The sequence below is a fragment of the Brachyistius frenatus genome, unplaced genomic scaffold (genome assembly GCF_029030835.1).
Source record: "Brachyistius frenatus isolate BFR_SWC_R1_liver_20210118 unplaced genomic scaffold, ASM2903083v1 Contig_435, whole genome shotgun sequence".
NCBI lineage: Eukaryota > Metazoa > Chordata > Actinopteri > Embiotocidae > Brachyistius > Brachyistius frenatus.
Window position 1 is genome coordinate 120,001 of NW_027211034.1, and position 19,556 is coordinate 139,556.

The 19,556-nt window shown below is 39.3% G+C and overlaps 1 protein-coding gene across 3 annotated transcripts in view; it reads left to right on the forward strand.

Moving 5' to 3' along the window:
* The window catches only part of LOC138637143 (lymphocyte-specific protein 1-like), a 28,795-nt gene that overhangs the window by 222 nt on the left and 9,017 nt on the right, over positions 1–19,556 (forward strand). Inside the window, exons 2-14 of one of the 3 annotated variants that reach the window (XM_069725626.1) lie at positions 5,378–5,518; positions 8,210–8,486; positions 9,738–9,874; positions 11,839–12,118; positions 12,361–12,429; positions 14,053–14,181; positions 14,781–14,804; positions 15,152–15,193; positions 15,856–15,887; positions 16,259–16,343; positions 16,624–16,764; positions 17,446–17,544; positions 19,204–19,287. In XM_069725626.1, the coding sequence (XP_069581727.1) occupies positions 5,378–5,518; positions 8,210–8,486; positions 9,738–9,874; positions 11,839–12,118; positions 12,361–12,429; positions 14,053–14,181; positions 14,781–14,804; positions 15,152–15,193; positions 15,856–15,887; positions 16,259–16,343; positions 16,624–16,764; positions 17,446–17,544; positions 19,204–19,287 (1,540 nt within the window). The remainder of the gene's footprint in view (positions 1–5,377; positions 5,519–8,209; positions 8,487–9,737; positions 9,875–11,838; positions 12,119–12,360; positions 12,430–14,052; positions 14,182–14,780; positions 14,805–15,151; positions 15,194–15,855; positions 15,888–16,258; positions 16,344–16,623; positions 16,765–17,445; positions 17,545–19,203; positions 19,288–19,556) is intronic. The other 2 variants (XM_069725627.1, XM_069725628.1) reach the window with 2 other exon arrangements.

A 19,556-nucleotide genomic window follows, 5' to 3' on the forward strand; every position in this document is an offset into this window, starting at 1 on the left:
AAAAAAAAGAAGTCAAAAATGAACAATTGTTTTATGGCAGCTCTAATGCAGCCGTCACGAAATATTTAAACATTAATATACAGGCGGAAGAGGTGAAATACTGTGTTTAAGTGTTACTGAGGTATTTGTGTTTTACCTTTGTGCATTTATTTGTCAGTTAAGTATTTAAAATATTTAAATGAACTGTAACTCCACTAAACTAATGCTAAAATGTCCATAAATCACACTTTGAATGCAGGACTTGTGTTTGTCATACTAGTATTAATACTTCAGTTTCTGTAAGGAAAATATGACAGTAGTAATGTGTGTATATATATATACACGTATAATTTTTTAAGTGGAAAAAAAAAACTACAAAAGAGAGTACTTTATGTTTACAAAAGCGCAGAAACAAAATCAGGTCCTTCCCTCTCGTTATAATGTGTTGCATTAACTTTCCTTTATGAGATGTTGAGGTGTAATGTGGAGTGTGTTTCAGGGGTAACTGGGGTAGTTTGATTTTCCCACCTTTACCTCCACCCAGAATCTGTCACCTTTGCCTAATTTTAGATTATTATTTTTTTTTAGATCTCCATGTTAAAAAGAGGTGTTTTATTGTAATTGCCGTGAGACGGAGAGTTTTGTTTTTTGGTCTCTAAGTCTGCGGCAGGAATGCCAGATTGTTTTTTGTTTTTCAAATCTGTATTTTAACTTTGTCTCTGCGGGGAAACGTGCCCTGCAGCCAGAACACACGTAAAACATAAAAAATGCGAGTATATAAAACTCTAATGACGCCAAAACTCTCCCACACACAGTCACATAAAAGAGATCCACATTTACGAAGTATAAAAATGTTGATTTTTGTTTTTGTTGATTTACTCTCATGTTTCATTATCTGGTTCGTGGTTAAATGCTGCACACGACTGCATCCTCTCGAGAAGTCTCATTTACATCCACGGGAGGGGCAGAATATTAGAAACACCTGTGAACGTAATGCACTCCAGCACAACACTTATCTATCGCCGACTGTGACGTCGGCGTTAAACGTGTAACTTTAATTAACACCTCTGTGAAAGTGTCAACAAAAAAAATAAAAAAAAATGCAACATAACAGCCATCATAAAAGTAGAATTTTACGGAAGAACTCTTGCATTAAATTGTATTCGATTGTAAAGGTGCACCAAATAAAGGGGCCAAATAGAGCATGAAGATCTTTTATAGATGCAGAGGGATCATCACCTGCGGAAAACGTAGTGTTTGTGTCTGTGCTGCCAAATGAAAAAAAATAAAAATAAAAAACACATTGGAGAAAGTGAAAGAAGTTCTTGAAAGCTGAACAAAAAATGTTTTGTAATTCATTTAAATAAAGAAAATTCTAAATATCTGGATGCTATTTTCTGCATTTATTTATTCATATAGAATAAATATCTTGCAGATAACATAAAATTAGCTGAAAGGGTCGTTTAGTGCTTTATATTTGATGTTCACTGATGTTCGTTTTAGGAGAATTATTATGGGAATTTCCTTTTTTATTCTCTGGTTGTTGTTTTCAGAATTTGTTAAGGGCCCTGAGTATTGGCTGACAGGCTCCACGTAGCCCTGAAGGCAAAATCCAGGGCAAACAAAGATCGATAAATTGCCAGCCGATACAAACAGCGCGACACTCGATAAACAACCCCTTTACTTCTTTAACCTGGATGAAGACTGCTGGATGAAGACTGCGTTTAAATTGAAGAATAGAAAGTGAGGATGACAAAAAGAAAATATATTAGAAATGGACAAATCCCCGGTGGAAATGGGAGATTATAGTAGTGGTAATTAGAAAACTACAACTTAAAGGGCTTCTGGCTTCAGAATTAGCACGTTGTGATTGGCTGTCAAAAGGTTTATAGTGTGTTTTCAAAAGATGTGACCTGAAAAAAAACACCTACGAAAACCAATCAAAAAGGGGCCGAGAATCAAACCATGTGGAACGCCAAACTAAAGAAACAGAAATGTTACATGTTCATAATTTCGCACTAAACATCATAAAAATGAATTCACCTTTCCATACTTGCTCCTTTTCAGAGGGAGGATGGACGCCATTTAATTTAATTGGTAAAAATAATCCTGATTGTTTGCTGCAGGCTGTTGGCTGTGTGGTCTTCCTCTGTTAAAGGAGAGGGACCACCCTCTCCTTTAACAGACCCAGGAGTCTCATTCATTGTATTTGTTATTCATATTTGCGCTCCCCCCTCCCCCGACCTTTGCCCCTCTTTGTCATTTTTCCTCCGTGAAGTGGTGGAACATTTCTGCGTGACTTCACCGAAAATGACACTCAGCTCCGAGTTCAATGGCTTCTTTTATAGCTGCAACTTCCTTAATGGCCATGACATCATCTGGCTGACTCCTGAACCCCCCCCCCTCTAGACTACACACACACACACACACACACACACAAAGAAAAGGCCGTTCCCCAGACCTCCATTGCCTCATTGTGTAAATGGTGGAAAAAGTGATGCCTATCAAACAGATCTCCTCCATAATTTCACATTTGTGCCTCGCGGCATCGTTAAATGTCCCAGCAGACCCCAAAGGGTCGCTGTAAGTCCAGACAACAACACAGCCGGAGCGGCATGTGAGTAAAACGCAGTCACGTCAACGTGGGCCTTTCAGGGGATTTCGTGCTCTTTCTTTCCCTTCGTTGCGTTTCAGGCAGCAGTGACGAGGTCCAGACGATCAGACGAGATCCCAAATGACTCACCCCGCACCCACAAAAAAACCCAGCCCTGTCACCCATCAAATCAATTTAAAGCAATCTTAAGACTCCTGCCAACATGGCTCCTTCTACAATCTCCAGTCAGATGTTATGTAGGTCACTTTCTCCACATCAGAATGACCGCGGCGTTCATGGACAGCTTTAAACTATGACGTTTTCCTTTTTCCTTTTATTATTCAAATCCGTTTTTTATTAAAGATGTTTACCACCACCACCTCTAGTGGAAACCTGGCTGCACCACCGGCCTGTCAATCAAACCAGACATTTCCCCCAAATATTCTGCTTTTTTGAGGCCCGATATCTAATTAATGACGGGATTTTTTTTCAGATGGACCGCCAGGAAACTAATAAGAAGGAGTGACTTTAGTTAACCATAATAAAAATGGTTGACTTTGTATTTCATGAGACTGGTTGAATGGGAGTCTATGGAGCCAGAGCCATTTTAGCGCCAACCTCTAGTGGCCGTGTTCGGTATTGCGTATTGCAACAGATGGCTGCGTCGCCACAACTTGCATGCTGTTTTTGTCATTATGAAAACACCAAATTACTAAAATTGATCGCTTGTTTGCGAACATCATGGCATCACTGTATTATATACAGTTTGCTCGGCACATTTAAATTCCTTTACTTAGAGGAAATTGTGAAAGTGGATGCTGTAGAAATGTTGTGATAACACGTCATTGAAAAGTACTCAGTGATGGATTTTTACAGTTTGTGTAATAATCTCTTCATTTGCTTTGATTTTGATCTTCCCAAAAAGTCACCTGAAGGTTTGTTTCAGCGCCGACTGTTTTTTTTGCCTGTCAAGCTTATTTTTTAGCGATTTTGTTTCTGCGAGACCAAATCACAGTAATTAACTTGACGAGTTCAAAAAAAAAAAAAAAAAAAAGGGATCCAACTCGTAATAAACTGGAATTTTCTTTAAACAACAATGAGATCACTCTTCGGAGAAGTTTTTTTTTTTGTACCCAAACTGAGCCCAACAACAGGTACCGCTTCCAGTAGGTGATGTCAAACCAAGCAGCCAATCAGACGGCTGGACTGAATATTTCCAAAGATCTTCTTATTCCAATTTCCTGACGAGACTTTCTCCAGACTTCCATTATAGTTAGAGTCTCTCTCCGTCCTTTGTCCTCCACTTCGTCCTCCTCCTCTTCCTCGTCTCCCTGTGTGTGTGTGTGTTTCTCTCCAGAGATCGAAATGAGATGAAACAGCACAGCAGCTCTGCCAGATGTGCTCGGACAATAAAAGGAGTTATTGTTATCAAGTCCCGCCCACATGGAAACTAAAACCGATCAGACAGAGGAACTAAAATGAGCTCCCTATGAAACAGAACCAGTTCTTTTCCGATTATTTTTAATTAGTAAACCTTCATTGTATAAAATTTTCCATCGGTGCATTTCATTTCACTTCTTTTTTTTTTACCAGAAAAGTAGCAAATAGGAAATGTTAATGAAGTCCGTTTGGGTGCCAAAGTGGTTGCTAATGAGATTTTAAGCTCGTTTAGTGACTCACTATTTAACAAACACACAAAATCAGCCCGAGGGTGTTTTTTTTATGGTTTGGGCTTCTTAAATCCATTAAAAGACGTTTTAATGAAGTGATACTTTGACAACATCATTCTTCCAACTTTGCGGCAGCAGCAGGAAACCCATTTGAGAAATGGTTTGCTGGAGGGAGATTTTTTTAGCATCCACATAATTTTAGTCACGTATCTGAACATTTAGGGGTTTCGAACTCCTATCCTTAAAGTTGAGACTGTAAAGGAAGGGAAGCCAACTTTACCAGAAAACTTGTTAAGTGATCAAGCAGATGAAAACTAGATGGAAGATGTTCATTTGTGGTTTTCCTGGTGAATTAAAAGTAAGTTTACAGGTGTTTTTTTTTTTTTTTAATTTAATGATGCCTTTAACCTCGCTGGCCCTCTGTCACGCTGTGTTACCAAACATTGTTCAAACTAACAGATTTATTCTAAAAAAGACACTAAACATGTTTAGATGAATTTTGTAAAACATGAATAAACTGATGCAGAATTAATTTTAATCTGATGGAATCATGCAGTTTTATATATATATATTTTTTTCCTACTTTAAAGATCCTTTAGTGGCACAGAACAGGAAAAGTGCATGTAGAGAGGATACCAACAATCCGAAGTCTCCTCATGCTGATAGATGTTACGTGTATGTTCCTGCTGGGGAACAACTTCCTTCTTTATATCGTTGTACACTGAATATCTCTGGGTTTTGATATTTGTAGATATGACTTTAGACTCTGGAAGGTTAAAATCAGCGTTTTCCACCTTTTTATAAAATGTTCATGTTTTTTTTAAGGGTCTTAATGGTCTTCTGTCTTTCTTTAAGAAACAGCTCAAAACTATTTTAATGATGTTAAATTTAAGTATTTTTTTCCCTTTTTTAAAAAAAAAAAATTGCTAACTCGTCTTAAAAACGGCATTATCTTGTTTTTGTTAACCTTCTCTTGTAAAGCAGTGCTTTACATATAAAGTTTATTATCATTATTACAACATATGAACGACCGATGATAATAATAGAGTATTTGTTACAGGGTTTGCACAATGCTTCTATTTTAATGCACGACATTAACGTTAACAGTATCAAACATTATTTGTCTTCTCTGCAGGGTGACAGCGCAACGCAGCCAGGAGGATGCCGAGGAGGTGGAGCGGGAGCGACGGAGGAGAGCCAGGGAGAGGGAGCGAGGAGAGGGGAACCCCTCCTGGCCGGAGCCCCCCCGACACGACAACCTCACGCACAGCACAGAGTGAGTACGAACCGACTGTCCGCATCGCTTCGCTGGTCTGCGAACAGTCAACCAGTCGGATGAGAAACAAGGAGTATTATATTATATTATATTAATAATAAGTATTATTCTAGCCTTAGTTTCCATCTAACGTTTTTTTATGTGCATTTTTTATTTGTGTGTAGGAAATTATGATTAAAAGTGCAACATGGCATTTTTTTATTCAACCAAAATAAAAACTGGACTGGAAGCATCATTCAAAACACCATCATTCAGATGTGAACATCATTTTTGTTTTTTTTGAGTATTGTAAACAAAAGACTTTCTTTCTGTCCCAGAATCTCCGAATGAAACAAAAACAAAACTCCTCTCCTAATAAAAGTTAGATTTTTCTTATATTAGGAGTAAAGAAGTAAGTATTTATATACTTATATATATATAATCATCTTTTGATTTAAAAAAAAAAAAAAAAAAAACGAACTAAGATTTTCAGGGTGATTTCACTACCTGCAATTTTAAGTTCATATCTTGGTCATAATAATTGCTAACCATTTGTGCTATATCTTGTTTTTTTCAGGACAGTCTAAGCTATCCAAATATGTCATCATTAAATTGATAATATGTACAGATTTTTTATATTAGTATATATATTAAGGGGAAAAAAAATCATTTTCATCTTTTGTGTCTGTTATGTTTTTACATGTCTCACCATAGAATATCGGCAGTAGAGATATCTTCTCATCATTTTGGAGGAGATTTGTCAAGAATCTGGTAATATCTGAACCATGTTTGAAGGAGACTGATTTACCAATTTGAAAAAGTATGAGCTTCGTACCTGACCGAAATAAGTGTCATTGTTTTATTCAATTAAATTTACTTCTGTATAAAGTACTTATTCTTTAAGGGCGTTGCCTACCAATTTTAAAACCAATGGTAACTGTGCACACAGAGATCTTTGACTTTTAGCTAAAAGGCTGCTTCACATGCATTACAAATAAATGTCATTTTTAATGAGACAATATGATAATAATAATTAAAGTTTATAATAAAAACATAAATGCAGCACTTTTCTTTATATATACGGAACAATTTGAGCTTCATGAGGATTCCACTGTGACTGATGAATTATGATTGTTTAATAAATCATTTAGTTAAGCTGTGTAGATCATTGCTACACCAATAAGTTTGTTAAGAATAATATTTGGTTTGCCAGGTGGGTAAAAATTCCTCTGGTTGATGTTTCCTCTTCTGGTAAACCTTGTTTTTGTATTAGTTTGAGACTGATCATGGTGGTGCGACCTGATTAGAGCGCAGGATGTAAACTGTTCTTATGTTTACAGCTGAGCCTCTGTCACCTGCAGTGCTGATTAAAGGGGAAAAGACATTGAGTGTTGTGTCATCACAGTCGGTTCAGCGAAGCTGCAGGTGAACGAGCTGAGAAAGCTGCTGCGCCATTGGCTTTCTGCTTGTTTGGTCGGAGATGATGTCACTTGAAGGAACATGCTCATTAAATACTCCTCTGTTCACTGGTTTCAGTCTGGACCTTCATCAGGAGGAACTTTTTTCCATGCAGCAAGTTGAGGTCTCGCACACTGAGAGCAAAAAAAATTCAGACTGACGTTTTGATAGTAAAAAATGTCTCGTATAAAATTCATTGCAGGGCTGTTCACACAGTGAAGAAATGTGCAAGAGTGCAAAAGTGCAAAAGTGCAAACGACTTTCTCCATTTTTTTTCTGGAGACACGTGCAACTTAACAGACGTGTAAAAAAAAAAAAAAAAAAAAAAAAAGTTATGAAAAATAACAACAGAGGTGACATTTAAAGGCACCACAAGTTACAAACGTTATAATATTTTACACTGTTTTAGTGACTAGAACAAGTATTTGTGCAAAAAGAAATCCCAAAATTACAATTGTAACTCAGACAGCTCTGATGTATGGACAGCAGTAAATGTCACTATATATGATGTAGAAAATATGTAGAAACATATAAGTGTCGGTACGACGACTAACGGAAAACCGCTGGACGTTCTCTGGAGAAAAAAACATCAGTCTTCGCTGACCTGAAACGGGAGGCAGCAGCGCCTCTCTGTTTGCCGTTTCCATGGTTCCTGTCTCCGTTGCCGTGGAGCCCGAAGCAGCAGGTCCCGTCTGCCACCTGCCGCCACATCTTTCAACGCTTTTATCGAGGCGCGGGTGACATCGGAGACACTCGGTTACCTGGACAAGAAACTCGTCATGCCCTTGGAAATCATTTTGTTTGTTTGTTCAGCTCAGAAAATGTAGGTTCCCCTCTGCAGCCTTAGAAAAACATTACTCAAGAGAACTTTAACTAAAATTATTTTGAATTATTAGGTTTGAAAATAAATGTTCCTCAATACGCAACAGCTGCTTTTCAAGAGCAGTCAGTAGAAAGACAACTTGTGAGGCAGAGCTTTTATTCAAATAAAAAAGTGTACAGGGGTCGAGTCCATATTTTCCCTTTTACTCACTATTATGAAAAATGAAAAACAATAACCAGGGTTTGATTTAGCATTCATCCAGGAGCTTGTAGTTTTCTTTTCTTTTTAATGAACCAAAGGGGTTAATCCAGTCCTGGAAACAGCTTTCGGTCCTGCTAATTTGAATCAGAAAGTTCCCTTTCAATCCGTCCTCTAAACCGTCGACACGGCTGTTGTTACATTTGCGTTTGTTCTCCGCTCCGTTTTTCCAGGTCGGACGAGGAGCTGAAGCCCAGCTGCCGCCTCGTCCTGGAGGAGGACGAAGGCTTCAGCGACTGGAGCCACAGGTTGGAGAATCGTAACGAGCAGGAGGTGCAGGACAGCTGCAGAACCAGGCAGCAGAGACGCTCGGCGCCGCCGGTCCCCGAGGCGGAGGAGGAGGAGGAGAAGAAGAAGCAGAAGCAGCAGGAGGAGGAGCAGGAGGAGGGAGGGAAGCCCGAACGAAGCCGCCGCTGGTCACAGGAAGCTTCGCCAAGACCTCCGGAGAAGGTCGAACAGATCACTAACGAGTCTGTGTTGTTCGCGTTGTTTGAGATGCTTCGTTCAGTCTTAAGACCTCAAAGTTAAATCAATGTCATTTGTTTTCATATTTATTTCCAGACAAATTTTCATTGCAGTTTCACCAACCAGGCCATGTCCATTAGCAGCTAGTAATTTCCATATTTTCAGCCCCACCTGGTATCACGGCAAAACGTGAAATTGACACGCTTTTTGGCCCCTCTAGGCGTGACAGTTTCACATTTTCCCCGTAGCGAGACAAAGATGAAACCTACTGCATGCATGCAGCCGTGTGATTTACAGGAAAGTAAAACTTTGAAGGATCCTCCGTTAAGTTAAGTTTCACACTTACAAAACGTGAAACTGTTACGCCTAGAGAGCCACAGCGTGGCTATTCCACGCGCTTCGTTCAGACTCAAGACCTCAAAGTCAAATCAACGTCATTTGTTTTGATATTTATTTCCTCACCATCGGGCTGTGTCCATTAGCAGCTAGTAATTTCCATATTTTCTACCCAATCCCGGTATCACGGCAAAACGTGAAATAGCCACACTCTTTGGGCCCTCTAGGCGTGACAGTTTCACGTTTTGCCTGTAGCGTGACGGAGATGAAACCTACTGCATGCACACAGCAGTGTGATTTACAGGAAAATTTTACTTTTAAGGATCCTTCGTCACATTAAGTTTCACACTTACAAAACGTGAAACTTTCACGCCTATAGAGGACGGAGCGTGGCTATTTTACGCGCTTTACCCTGATACGGGGTTGTTTAGCCGCACTCAGCTTCATGTTGGTCCGCCACATCAGTCCAGACTGAACAATCCCTGTCTAACTTTCCGATTATTGTCGTGACATTTTGTACAGATGATCATGTTTCCCAGAGGATGTATTCTACAGGAAAAACACAATTAAGATGGCGTGAGAGTAAAAGATGGGAATCACCCCCGTCTTTTACTCTAACGCCATCTTAATTGTGTTTTACTTTTTTTTTGGGCTGAAATTTCTCATGAAATGTCATGAAAATATGGTTCGGACATTCTTGTTCCCCTGAGGATGAATTATAACTTTTTAAGGAGAACAGTTTACGTTGTGAAAACTCAAATAATACCAAGAAATAATCTTCATAATCATAAGAACAAATTGCATATCAACTTTTTCTTCATGGTTCTATACTTACGGTACATTTTGTTTATTTTCAGGCACACAATGTTTCCTTCTTTGTTTTTTTAAATTTCTTTCTAGACGTCCGGCAACAAAAAGGAATTCAGGACGTCGTACAGCTCATCGGTCTTCCTACCGCAGGACACCAGGCTGAAGCACGCCGCCGGCCGACCCGCAGACAGGACGTCCTACCTGGTGGCGGGAACGATGAGGCCGCGGTGCGTCCTGTTTTTATTATCTCACTCTATTTCAAGTAACATGTCCCTCTGACTTTTTTTTTTTTGATATGTCAGCAAAAGTGCAGCTGCTATTTGGGCCTACTTTTACCCACGTTAATGTGTCCATTAAAAGTCCTTTAATGGACACATGGTGCACTTGGCTGTAAAAAAATAATTATAGTTTAGTCATAAAAGTTGCATTTCTTATTTCACATAGTAGTAGCCTCGACATCGAGAGTTGCGTTTGAATGTTACGGAGTAGAGTTTAAGTTAATAAACAACGTCTCTCTGATGTAAACAAACTGCAGGTGCTGGTTTCTAAACAGCAGGGGGCGCTGCAGAAAGGGTTAACTCAGTTTATTTGGGTTTAAGGTGCATATTATCAAAAAAAAAATGCATATTAACAATTCTATTAGTCTGTTGTGTAATCGTACTTAAAATATTTTTGTCAGATGGTAAAAACTGATGTCATAGGATGCTTTTGATTTTATCATCAACAGCTGACCTCATTAAGTGACTCTATAAAAGCTTGTTAAATCTCCTCATTCCCTCCAGCAGAACGTTTTTCTTTTTCTAGCAGGACGTGTTGCATCACATCTTTGTAAAGAGCTAATTGGATCAGTGTTCCTCTTCAGGTGAACAGTATCAGTGTAAATCCCAACAACGTTAAAAAAGAGACCAAATTATTTCAGGTTTTTTTACGCCACAATCTTAGAAGCTTTAACACCAAAATAGGCCAGAATTAGATGTCATTTCAGTTGTTTCTTTCAAAAAGATAATTTAATCTATTTGGTTTTTGGAAGTTCAACAGTGATAACGAGGTTATTGTGTCTCTCATCGGTCAGAAGTTGGGTTTAAAAGAGAAAACCATTTAGTTTCAGGTGCAAAAGAAAACTGTGGAAAATAATTTACACAAATACAAACTTCCAATACCACAGTATAAAAATACTCATTGAAGATACATACACATCCTATACACAAGATATATACATTACATAAAAAGTAAAAAAGTAATAGCAAAATGTACTTTAATATCAAAGTAAAAGTACTTCCTCCGCTGGAAAAGATCTCCAGTGACTGAAGTTTTTATAGATACAATACGATACGACACGATTTGAAACAATAAGATACGAAAAGATACAATACGAAAAGTAATGATACGAAAAGATACGATACGATACGATACGATACGATACGATACGATACGATACGTTGTTCCTATGGGGAAACTTTTTTGGGGCAAGTGCATTTGATAGAATTCTGCATTTTGAACTAAACATAACATTATTCATAAAAAACATACATATTTGTGCCATAAATAGCAAGATTAAGTAAAAAGAGACTGCACATAAAAATAGACAACACATTCCAACACTGAAGACATATTGCACAAATTAGACTACATTTCATATCTTAAAAAAACTTGAATAACTAGTTTTAATCCAGAGGTTCCAAATCTGAGTGTCAGGCCCCTCCAAAAGATCACAAAATGAAACCGAGTGGCCATGCAACAATTAATGTGAGAGGAAATAAGAGAACTTTTCTCTATTCTTTGATTTGGATGTGACATTTTCAAATTATTACAGTTATTTAAAAGTAACCATGTCTTTTTATGTAACATTTTAGTAAAACTGTTGTGTTGCATTTTAATGAGTTTATCATGTTTCAATGTTAAAATCTGAAATCTAATCTGAAAAAAATGATAAATAAACTAAATGTAGTGGAAGTATAGTTAATCAAAGATCAAAAATATATGTGCAGAAAAGTACAAGTACCACTGAATTGTACTTTAGAACAACACTTCAATAAATACTCTGAATTATTTTCCAACACTGGTTTTGATATTTTAAACTGCAGTAACCCAAGAATGAGCACGTTCTTCTTCTTTTCTACTCCTCTTCATCTTCTAATATGTTTGGATCTGAACATCCATCAACAACTCAGTTTACTTATTTCCTCCACAGCAGAGCAGCCTGCAGGGTGGACGGGGAGGTAGAGCAGGAGGTGCAGAAAGAGGAGGAGGAGGAGAAGGAGGAGGAGGAGAAAGAGGAGGAAAAAGTGCAGCCTACATTACAGAAAGAGCAGAGATCAGCAGAAACCCAACAGACCCTCGGAGATGAAGAAGATCAGGAGGAAGAGGAACTGAGCTTCACACATGAGGAGAAGGAGGTCCTCCACCTTAGGAGGGAGCAGAAACACCAGGAGGAAGAGGAGGAGGAGGAAGAGGAGGAGATGCAAAACAAGGTTAGCTCTGCTGTTAACATTTTTATAATCCACATTTTATATCATCTAGATTGCTGTCAAGATTTCAAGACTTATCTCGGTCCTTTGGTCCCCAGAGGATGAATCCTTGTCTTGTATTGATAAGATGATGTTTTTTTTTTGGCACTACTGTCCAACAACGGTTTGTATTTATGCACCAAAGGTGATAAAAATCTGACAATAAAATCCTCATTCAATTCTCTGTGCACACTCATGGTCCCCAGAAGATGGACCTTTCCCACGAGCGTCCATTGAGCCCATTAATCGCAGACGATGGGGTTCGAATGCAGGAGGTTAGTTGTGTGTTTTTTGGCTAATGTTTTCCTGTAAGTCACATGTCTGACACCATGCAGTTGGTTTAATTTTTCCTAAAAATTGCTACTTGCCAAAGTGTGAGATAGACATGTTGCGTTCACTACAGTAAAACCTGTAACCGTCACGCCTTGACATCGCCAACCGTGGCTATCTCACGCTTTGCCGTAGTGGACCGGAGTGTCTATTTCATTGCTTTGCTGTGATTTTGAATTGCTCGTTGACATGAAACACGTCAAATCCTCTTCTTTCCTACTTTTCCTTCCATTTGCAAAACCTCTGTCGCGGGACCTCGGTCGCATGATCCCGCGTCACGTGACATTTACTTTTCACGCTATCAAAGTGTGTAACTTTCAAGCCTACGCAAACATTTACGTGCCTGTAAACTTCACACTTCCAAATCGTGTAACTTTCACGACTAGACAGCCCAAAGCGTGGCCATCTCACATTTCACTGTTCTGGACCGGGCGTGTCTATTTCACGCTTGGCCGGGATACTTTGTTACACACACAGAAACATCCACAGGTCAACCAAATAACTGCAACCTCCAAAATACAGGCTGCAGGTTGCAGGTGTATATTTTTGTGGTATAAACCAAACAAAACACCAGGACGAGACTTTAAACCGACAGTAAAACTCGAACAAAGGGATGAAATTCTTGTACAAATATGATCCTTATCGTCCACTTGACAACATCAAATGGTAAGAAGAGTTTTCCCCATGTGTCTGCTCTTTCTTTCATGGTTGAAACTTTTAAAAACGTCTTCATGCCGCTCGCACATATCGTGCTGTTTGTTGGCAGAAGATGAATGAGTTTACTGACGTAACCGTTGGTTTGCAATATGGGATTCGTTACAGCATCTTACGAGCTGCTTTCGTCAGGCTACATTTCATTTGAGAACAAACAAATTGGGGGAACCACATGGGGAAACATTTCCTTCATTGAGTTACTGGCGGTTCAAAAGCTTCAGAGGGTAAATTCAAAGTTCAAAATGCCAATATCAGGATGGACTTCGCATTTTTACCCAAATATTTTGCCCGTTCAGTCCAATTCTTTCTCATAATGGGGCGTTAAGAAGTTGGGTTTTGTTTTGCAGACAACTACTAAGCAGTAGTCTGCTGACACAGCTCCAAAAAACTGCCATGTTTCTCTTCGAGTTGCATAAAAGACTTCGTCCAACACATGCATGCTTTTTTTTCTTTCTTTTACAAAACTCAGTTCATAGAATTTGGCTCCAAATCTGAAAGTAATAAAGTGAAAGAATGCTGCTTCGGCTGGCGGGGGAACGGAGATGAAATGCAGCCTGACGGAGGCAGCGATGATGTCAGACGCCGTAAAGAATTCCAGTTTTTAGCACCAAGAGCGCTCTGCCAGTTTTTCATTAGTCGTTTGCCACCAAATAACACAAGTACGGGCAAACAGCGAGAACAAGTTTTTCAAAGTCTGACACATCGTTTTTAAAAAGCGCTAGAAGGGAGAAAAGAACAGAGTGGAAAACACTTCTTGGGATTACATTACATATCGGCAGTAAGTCCTGCTACTGGGGTTACATTAAATGAAATAATCATAAAAACTGACAGCGTTGCGTTTGGACGTTGTGTAGAGGTCGATGGAGAGCGGAGGCGGGAGGCGTGAGGAGGCGAACAGGAGATCGGCTGCTTCTCTCTGCAGCAGCAGCAGCGAAGGCGAAGAGCCGTTGAACTGCTACGGTCCCATGAGCCCGACGTTCAAGGTAACTCATAAAAAAAATTAAAAAAAAGCAGAAGTGGTCTGGAAAAGGGCTCTGTTTTTTTTTTACGGGGTCTCCTCGAGTGTCCGTCGTTCGTCTGGTTACTGAAAACGTAGCAGCTACTAATCTGTACTGCTCTGGTACGTTATAATTGGTAGTACTAATGTATTGTTTGTGAATCTGAATGCGGGAAGTGATTGACTTAGTTAACGATAAAGTACAAAAGTTTTGATCTGTGTTTGGATTTCAATAAAGTTTAGGATTTAGAGACTTTTCCTTTAAAAACGACATTTCCCATAAACTGAAGGTTGTTTCTGCTTTGCTGTGAGGATGTTGCAACTTTACGGAGCCCGGGAGTTGTCATCGAGTATTTATACTGAGGCTGCGGTTTACTACATTGTGCGCATGAAATGTATTGTAGTTGGCTGCAATATAAATATTGTTTTACCTCTATGACCTCACCCAGGGTCGAAAGATGAAGCCTCTGAATTATTGTGATGAATTACTGACGATAAAACGATGCAGTTTTTTGTTGGCATGTTGTTGTTTTTTAACCACTCTGAATTGTTTTGTCTCTTTAATGCTCCCTGCTGTTCCTCCAGAAACTCCTCATACAGTTTTACCCAGTAAGTACCGGCAGAGATTCGTTTATTCAACCATGCTGTACTTTTTGTTTTGATTCCACAGTTCAGACACTAAACTCATTTACTGCGGTGTTATATTGTCGTTTTAGTCTTTTAATCGGTAGTTTAGTTGCTTCGGCGTCACGTGGGAGTGTGAGCTCACCTCACGTTGATATCACGCCTCATGTCATTTTCTGCAGCACTAAAAAGCATTTTACAAGTATTACAAGCGTTTGCAACCTCAAGTCAAGTTTCCGTAATGAATTCAAAATGGAGTTTGAGAGGGAGGCGAGGAGTAAAAGAAAACTCTGCAGAAATGTGCGTCTCAGCTCGGCCATGTGTCTCCACAGGATGAAGTGAGCGGCCGAGTCTCAACGGATGGAAAATGCACGGTGAGTTCTGCTGAGCAGGACGGGTCCGGGTCAACGGCACCACGTCACTCTTTGCTCTTATTTTCCATCCAAGTTACATCACTCAGAGTCTTCCAGCTGTGAAACCTGCGTCTGCTGAGCATCTGAGCTGAAACCTGCTTCAATAATGAGACTGTTCGGTGAAGTTGTCTGTGTTTTACCATGAATTTCTATACCGCACTTGTACCTATAATTTTATTAAAAGAGAGAAGGAATGATACGACATGTGTCCAGTAAAACAAGATAGAGTATTGAACCGACGCTTTTAGAAAAGATTACTTATGAAGGGGAAACAGGACGTTTGTAAAGTTTGACTTGATGCTGAAGAGGAGTGACATTTTCTCGGTGCGCTGTGGTTTGTGTGAGCAGTTAAATATTACTTGACAGATCATTTGTTTCAGTCTGTTTGAATTTTGATGTTTGAAAGAAATGTTTCTGTGTCTAAGAAGCAACTTATTCTTTGTGTTTTTTACGTTTTTTTTTGTGTGCCTTTGCTCAGTTACAAAGCATGCGTTTATGTGTTGGTTTTATGATGTGCGTTGGCAAAAAGGCAACAAAAATAATCACTATATTGTTTTCAGAATGAGTAATAAGAAGAATTGTTGTCGGTTTTCAGCCTTGATTGTCTGATTTTATTTCCTCAGATCACAGAGAGAACCGAGTCTCTGAGGAGAAGGTGAGATACACAAGAATGAGCATACAGCATCTTATAACTGCAGAAATCCTGTTTCCTGATTTCACTTCACTGTGGTTTAACATGATGTCTCACTCCAGTCATTTTCCACCATTCAGAAATGTTCCAAAGAAAATAATTAAGTCTTTTTATTTGAGATTTTTGCAGGTTTAAACAGAAGTCGCAGTGACTTAATTTTTTTTTTTCGAAATAATTCTTCTGAAAGGAAACACCAAACTTTTCCTCAGGAGGATGACAGCTTACCGCAAACAACAAGCCACATATGCATTTTGATTTTGCTGCTCTCTTATTATATTCAGACAGAACTCTACTTTCACCGCGAATAACCGGATCACTGATGTCTTCTTTTAAAGCACCGGAAACATAAAGAAGACGCAGCAACCTGTTCCTGTTTCCAAGATCGACAGGAGGCTGGAACAGTACACGCATGCTCTCGAGGTGAAACCACATTTAAAAAGAGGAGAAAAGATATTTCAGACATAATTATTTTAGAATTATTGACAAATTCTCCGCAGAGACTTGAAACCTCAGAGGAGATTTTATCCGCTGTATGTCAGTGTCTCCGTTAAAATGTCAACGATAGTGACGGCGCAGTTACGTCGTTGCTATTTGAATTAAGCTCAGATCTCATCTCTGTCTCACAGCTACTTTTATATACTGCAAAATCTTACAAAAGTAATATCTGAACTTTCTGAGTCTCACTTTACTTTCCCCTCAGGTGTCCTCGAAGGAAGGCAGATCCGGTTGTCAGGTGCTGACGGACCTGACGAGTCCCACCGAGCCCGTCGCCTCCAAGAAGAACCTGTTTGAAGCCGGAGAGGCCTGGAACCAAAACGCCACCTCGGTCGCACCGTCGAAGGTAAAAAAAAAAAAAAAAATTCCCTGAGCGCAAATTTCTCAGTTCCCTTTACAATTTCTTTGAGAAGTTTGAATTTTTCAATAGAAACTTACAAGGTGGCGCCTCCACCTGACCACATGTTGACGCAAAAGCTTCTTTTTGGCCTCTTCTGAACACCTTGTCGATGAATTACTTCTGCGGTCACCAGAAGACGCATGGAAAGAATGAGGAATAGAGAATTATACCACATTTTGATCTGGCCATCTTTTATTAATCCATCCAGTCCATTATTTGATGTTTAAAGTGGTTTCTAAACTAATCCCTCAACCTCTGGGAAACCCTTTTAACTATGCAGCAGTTCACTTTTTATTTATATATATTTGTTTTTAAATAACATTTAAACAATATATTTTTTGTCCAATCTGTCAAAACATTTGTCGGACGGATGTCGGAAAAAAACTCCCCCGAGGTTGCGTGAAAATCGTAGAAATTCTTGTAACACATGACATGAAGCATGTTTTGCAGAGCAACACTAACTAAATAAAAGATGGTTGAATTATTAGCAAAAATGCCACTGATTATCTTTATTATTTTTATTAGTCAGGTCTAACAATCCAAATATAAATGATCTTCAGGCTCCATGAATTCGATGTAGGTGAGGTTAACTGAGGTCGTGAATTAGTTTTTTCACGTGTGTCTCAGGATGCGGACGGTTTAAAAGTGGGCGTGGCCGATCTCATCCACCAGTGGGTGAGAGGAGGCGACGACGGGAGTAGGTGCAGCTCGCCCTTCAAACCGGCAGTAAGTCGGACAATTTCTCTCCCCGAATTACCTCGATTGCATCATCATGGTCGTCTGCGCAATCGCTGATTTTAATATTTGACGAGGATGTACGACACATTTTTGACGTTTCTTAATTAAGCAATATTACACTCGAGGGTGATGCTTTAACGTGTTTATTGGCACGAGTGTGTTGCGGTCCGTAAGCATCAAAGAAGCGCCGATAATGACGTTAAAGCATCACCCTCGAGTGTAATATTGCGATTATACAAGTTACCACCTAAATAAAATATGTAATCAAAATGTATTTCATATTGTCGGGCAATTCGCTCTAAAAATATAAAACGTTTTTGTTAGTGTGATCTCCGTTTCCATGGCAACACATGGGGGATGACTAAAACTGGAAAATAAATCAGTTGCGTATGTAGACTCTTACTCGTATGCAATGTTTACAACTCCAGGAAGTAGGCCGACCCCTTGACAACGCCCCTAGCAACAGAGACGAGATCTAGTCCGTTTTTATTTGCTTTTCTAGAGACGGTTTCTCAAACTGAATAAATGCAGCAGATAGAAACACTAAACTGCTCAGCTAGCTCAGCCTGGTTGGAACTAAGATATCTGATGAGAAAAGACATCGATGGACTCATGTATTTTTAAGATTTTAGCACCGTGTCGTGTGTTAACCGGTCAAGCTAGCCGCCGCTAGAAATTTAAGTGCGTGACCACTTAAATTCGCTGTCCGTGGTGTTGCGGTACGGGTGCTCGGAGCGACAAAAAAAAAGCACCAAAAGAGACCCGACTTCACCAAATGGGTCAAATTTAATAAACCTATAACAAGTAAAAACAACATTATGTTACATTACAAATTTAATTCCAATTCTATATTCCCATTGAGAAGGTGGAGTGATATTTATGATCAGTGATGATCAGGGTGTGATGTCATGATGATTTGTTCCAAATGTTCTGTTGACCAATCAGATCGCTGGGTTTGGAACTACTTGTAGTATAATCAGGTATCATCCCCCCTTTGAGTAACACACACAACAAGCCGGCAGTTAGTTCTTCCCGGGGGACCTTTTTGACATTAAATCTGGTTATTTTCTAGCAGCTGTTTGGTTTATCACAACAAGTTCTGTTGCTCGAGGCCACCGAGGTGATCATCTGAAATTTTTTTTGGGGCGATTCAGAATCATCCACTCGACGCGAACTTATCCAACAAATGACGACACCACGCGTCTGACGTTCGCCATCCGCTTTCATTGCCAAAGGCTTTGGGCATGTGTACCGTTGTTTCCTCCACACTCAGGGCACTTGACACTGCGAGCGTGCGGTTGTTCAGCCCTGCAAAGAAAGCAATTAAAACACCATTTAAAAAAAACATAAAATCTATCTGACATTTACTTTAAACTGTAGAAAAAAAATACAAACAATTTTTATGTCAGTTTTTCCTGCAAAATCTGCAAAAATATTTCATTTGTACCATTTTCCTGTCTTCTCTGTTCTTTTATGTCATCTGCTTCCTATCAATTTATCTTCAGCAACTTTGAATGTTTTCATCTGGTGTCAATCGACTGCAGTTTGACAGAACAGTCAGAGGAAGTTTGCCTCCTCGTGGCAGCAGCATCCTTCACATCAGGCACAGATGACACACTGTGTTTTGGTTATCGTTCTGATATTCAGGAAATAAAACCTGGCGGCGTTTTAAACAAGAAAAACTTATGGGAGAGCCTCGGTGACACGTTCTCGTCCGGCAGAGAAGGAAAGGTTCGTACGATGCTGGAGAATTTCTCTTTTTATCACGTATGTGGATAACAGGGTTTCTTTTTTATTGTTGTTGTTGTTGTTGTTTTTTTTGTTGAACTGTGGGTTCATCAAATAATCAAAGGGAAAAGGGGGTAATTATTGTCCTCGAAAAATTTGCTTTTATTTTGGAATATTGGGGGATATAGAATATCTACCCATGTAATCTGGAATCATTTTACAGGAGAGCTTAAACTGTTTGTGAACTTGTCTCTTGATAAACACTATTTTAT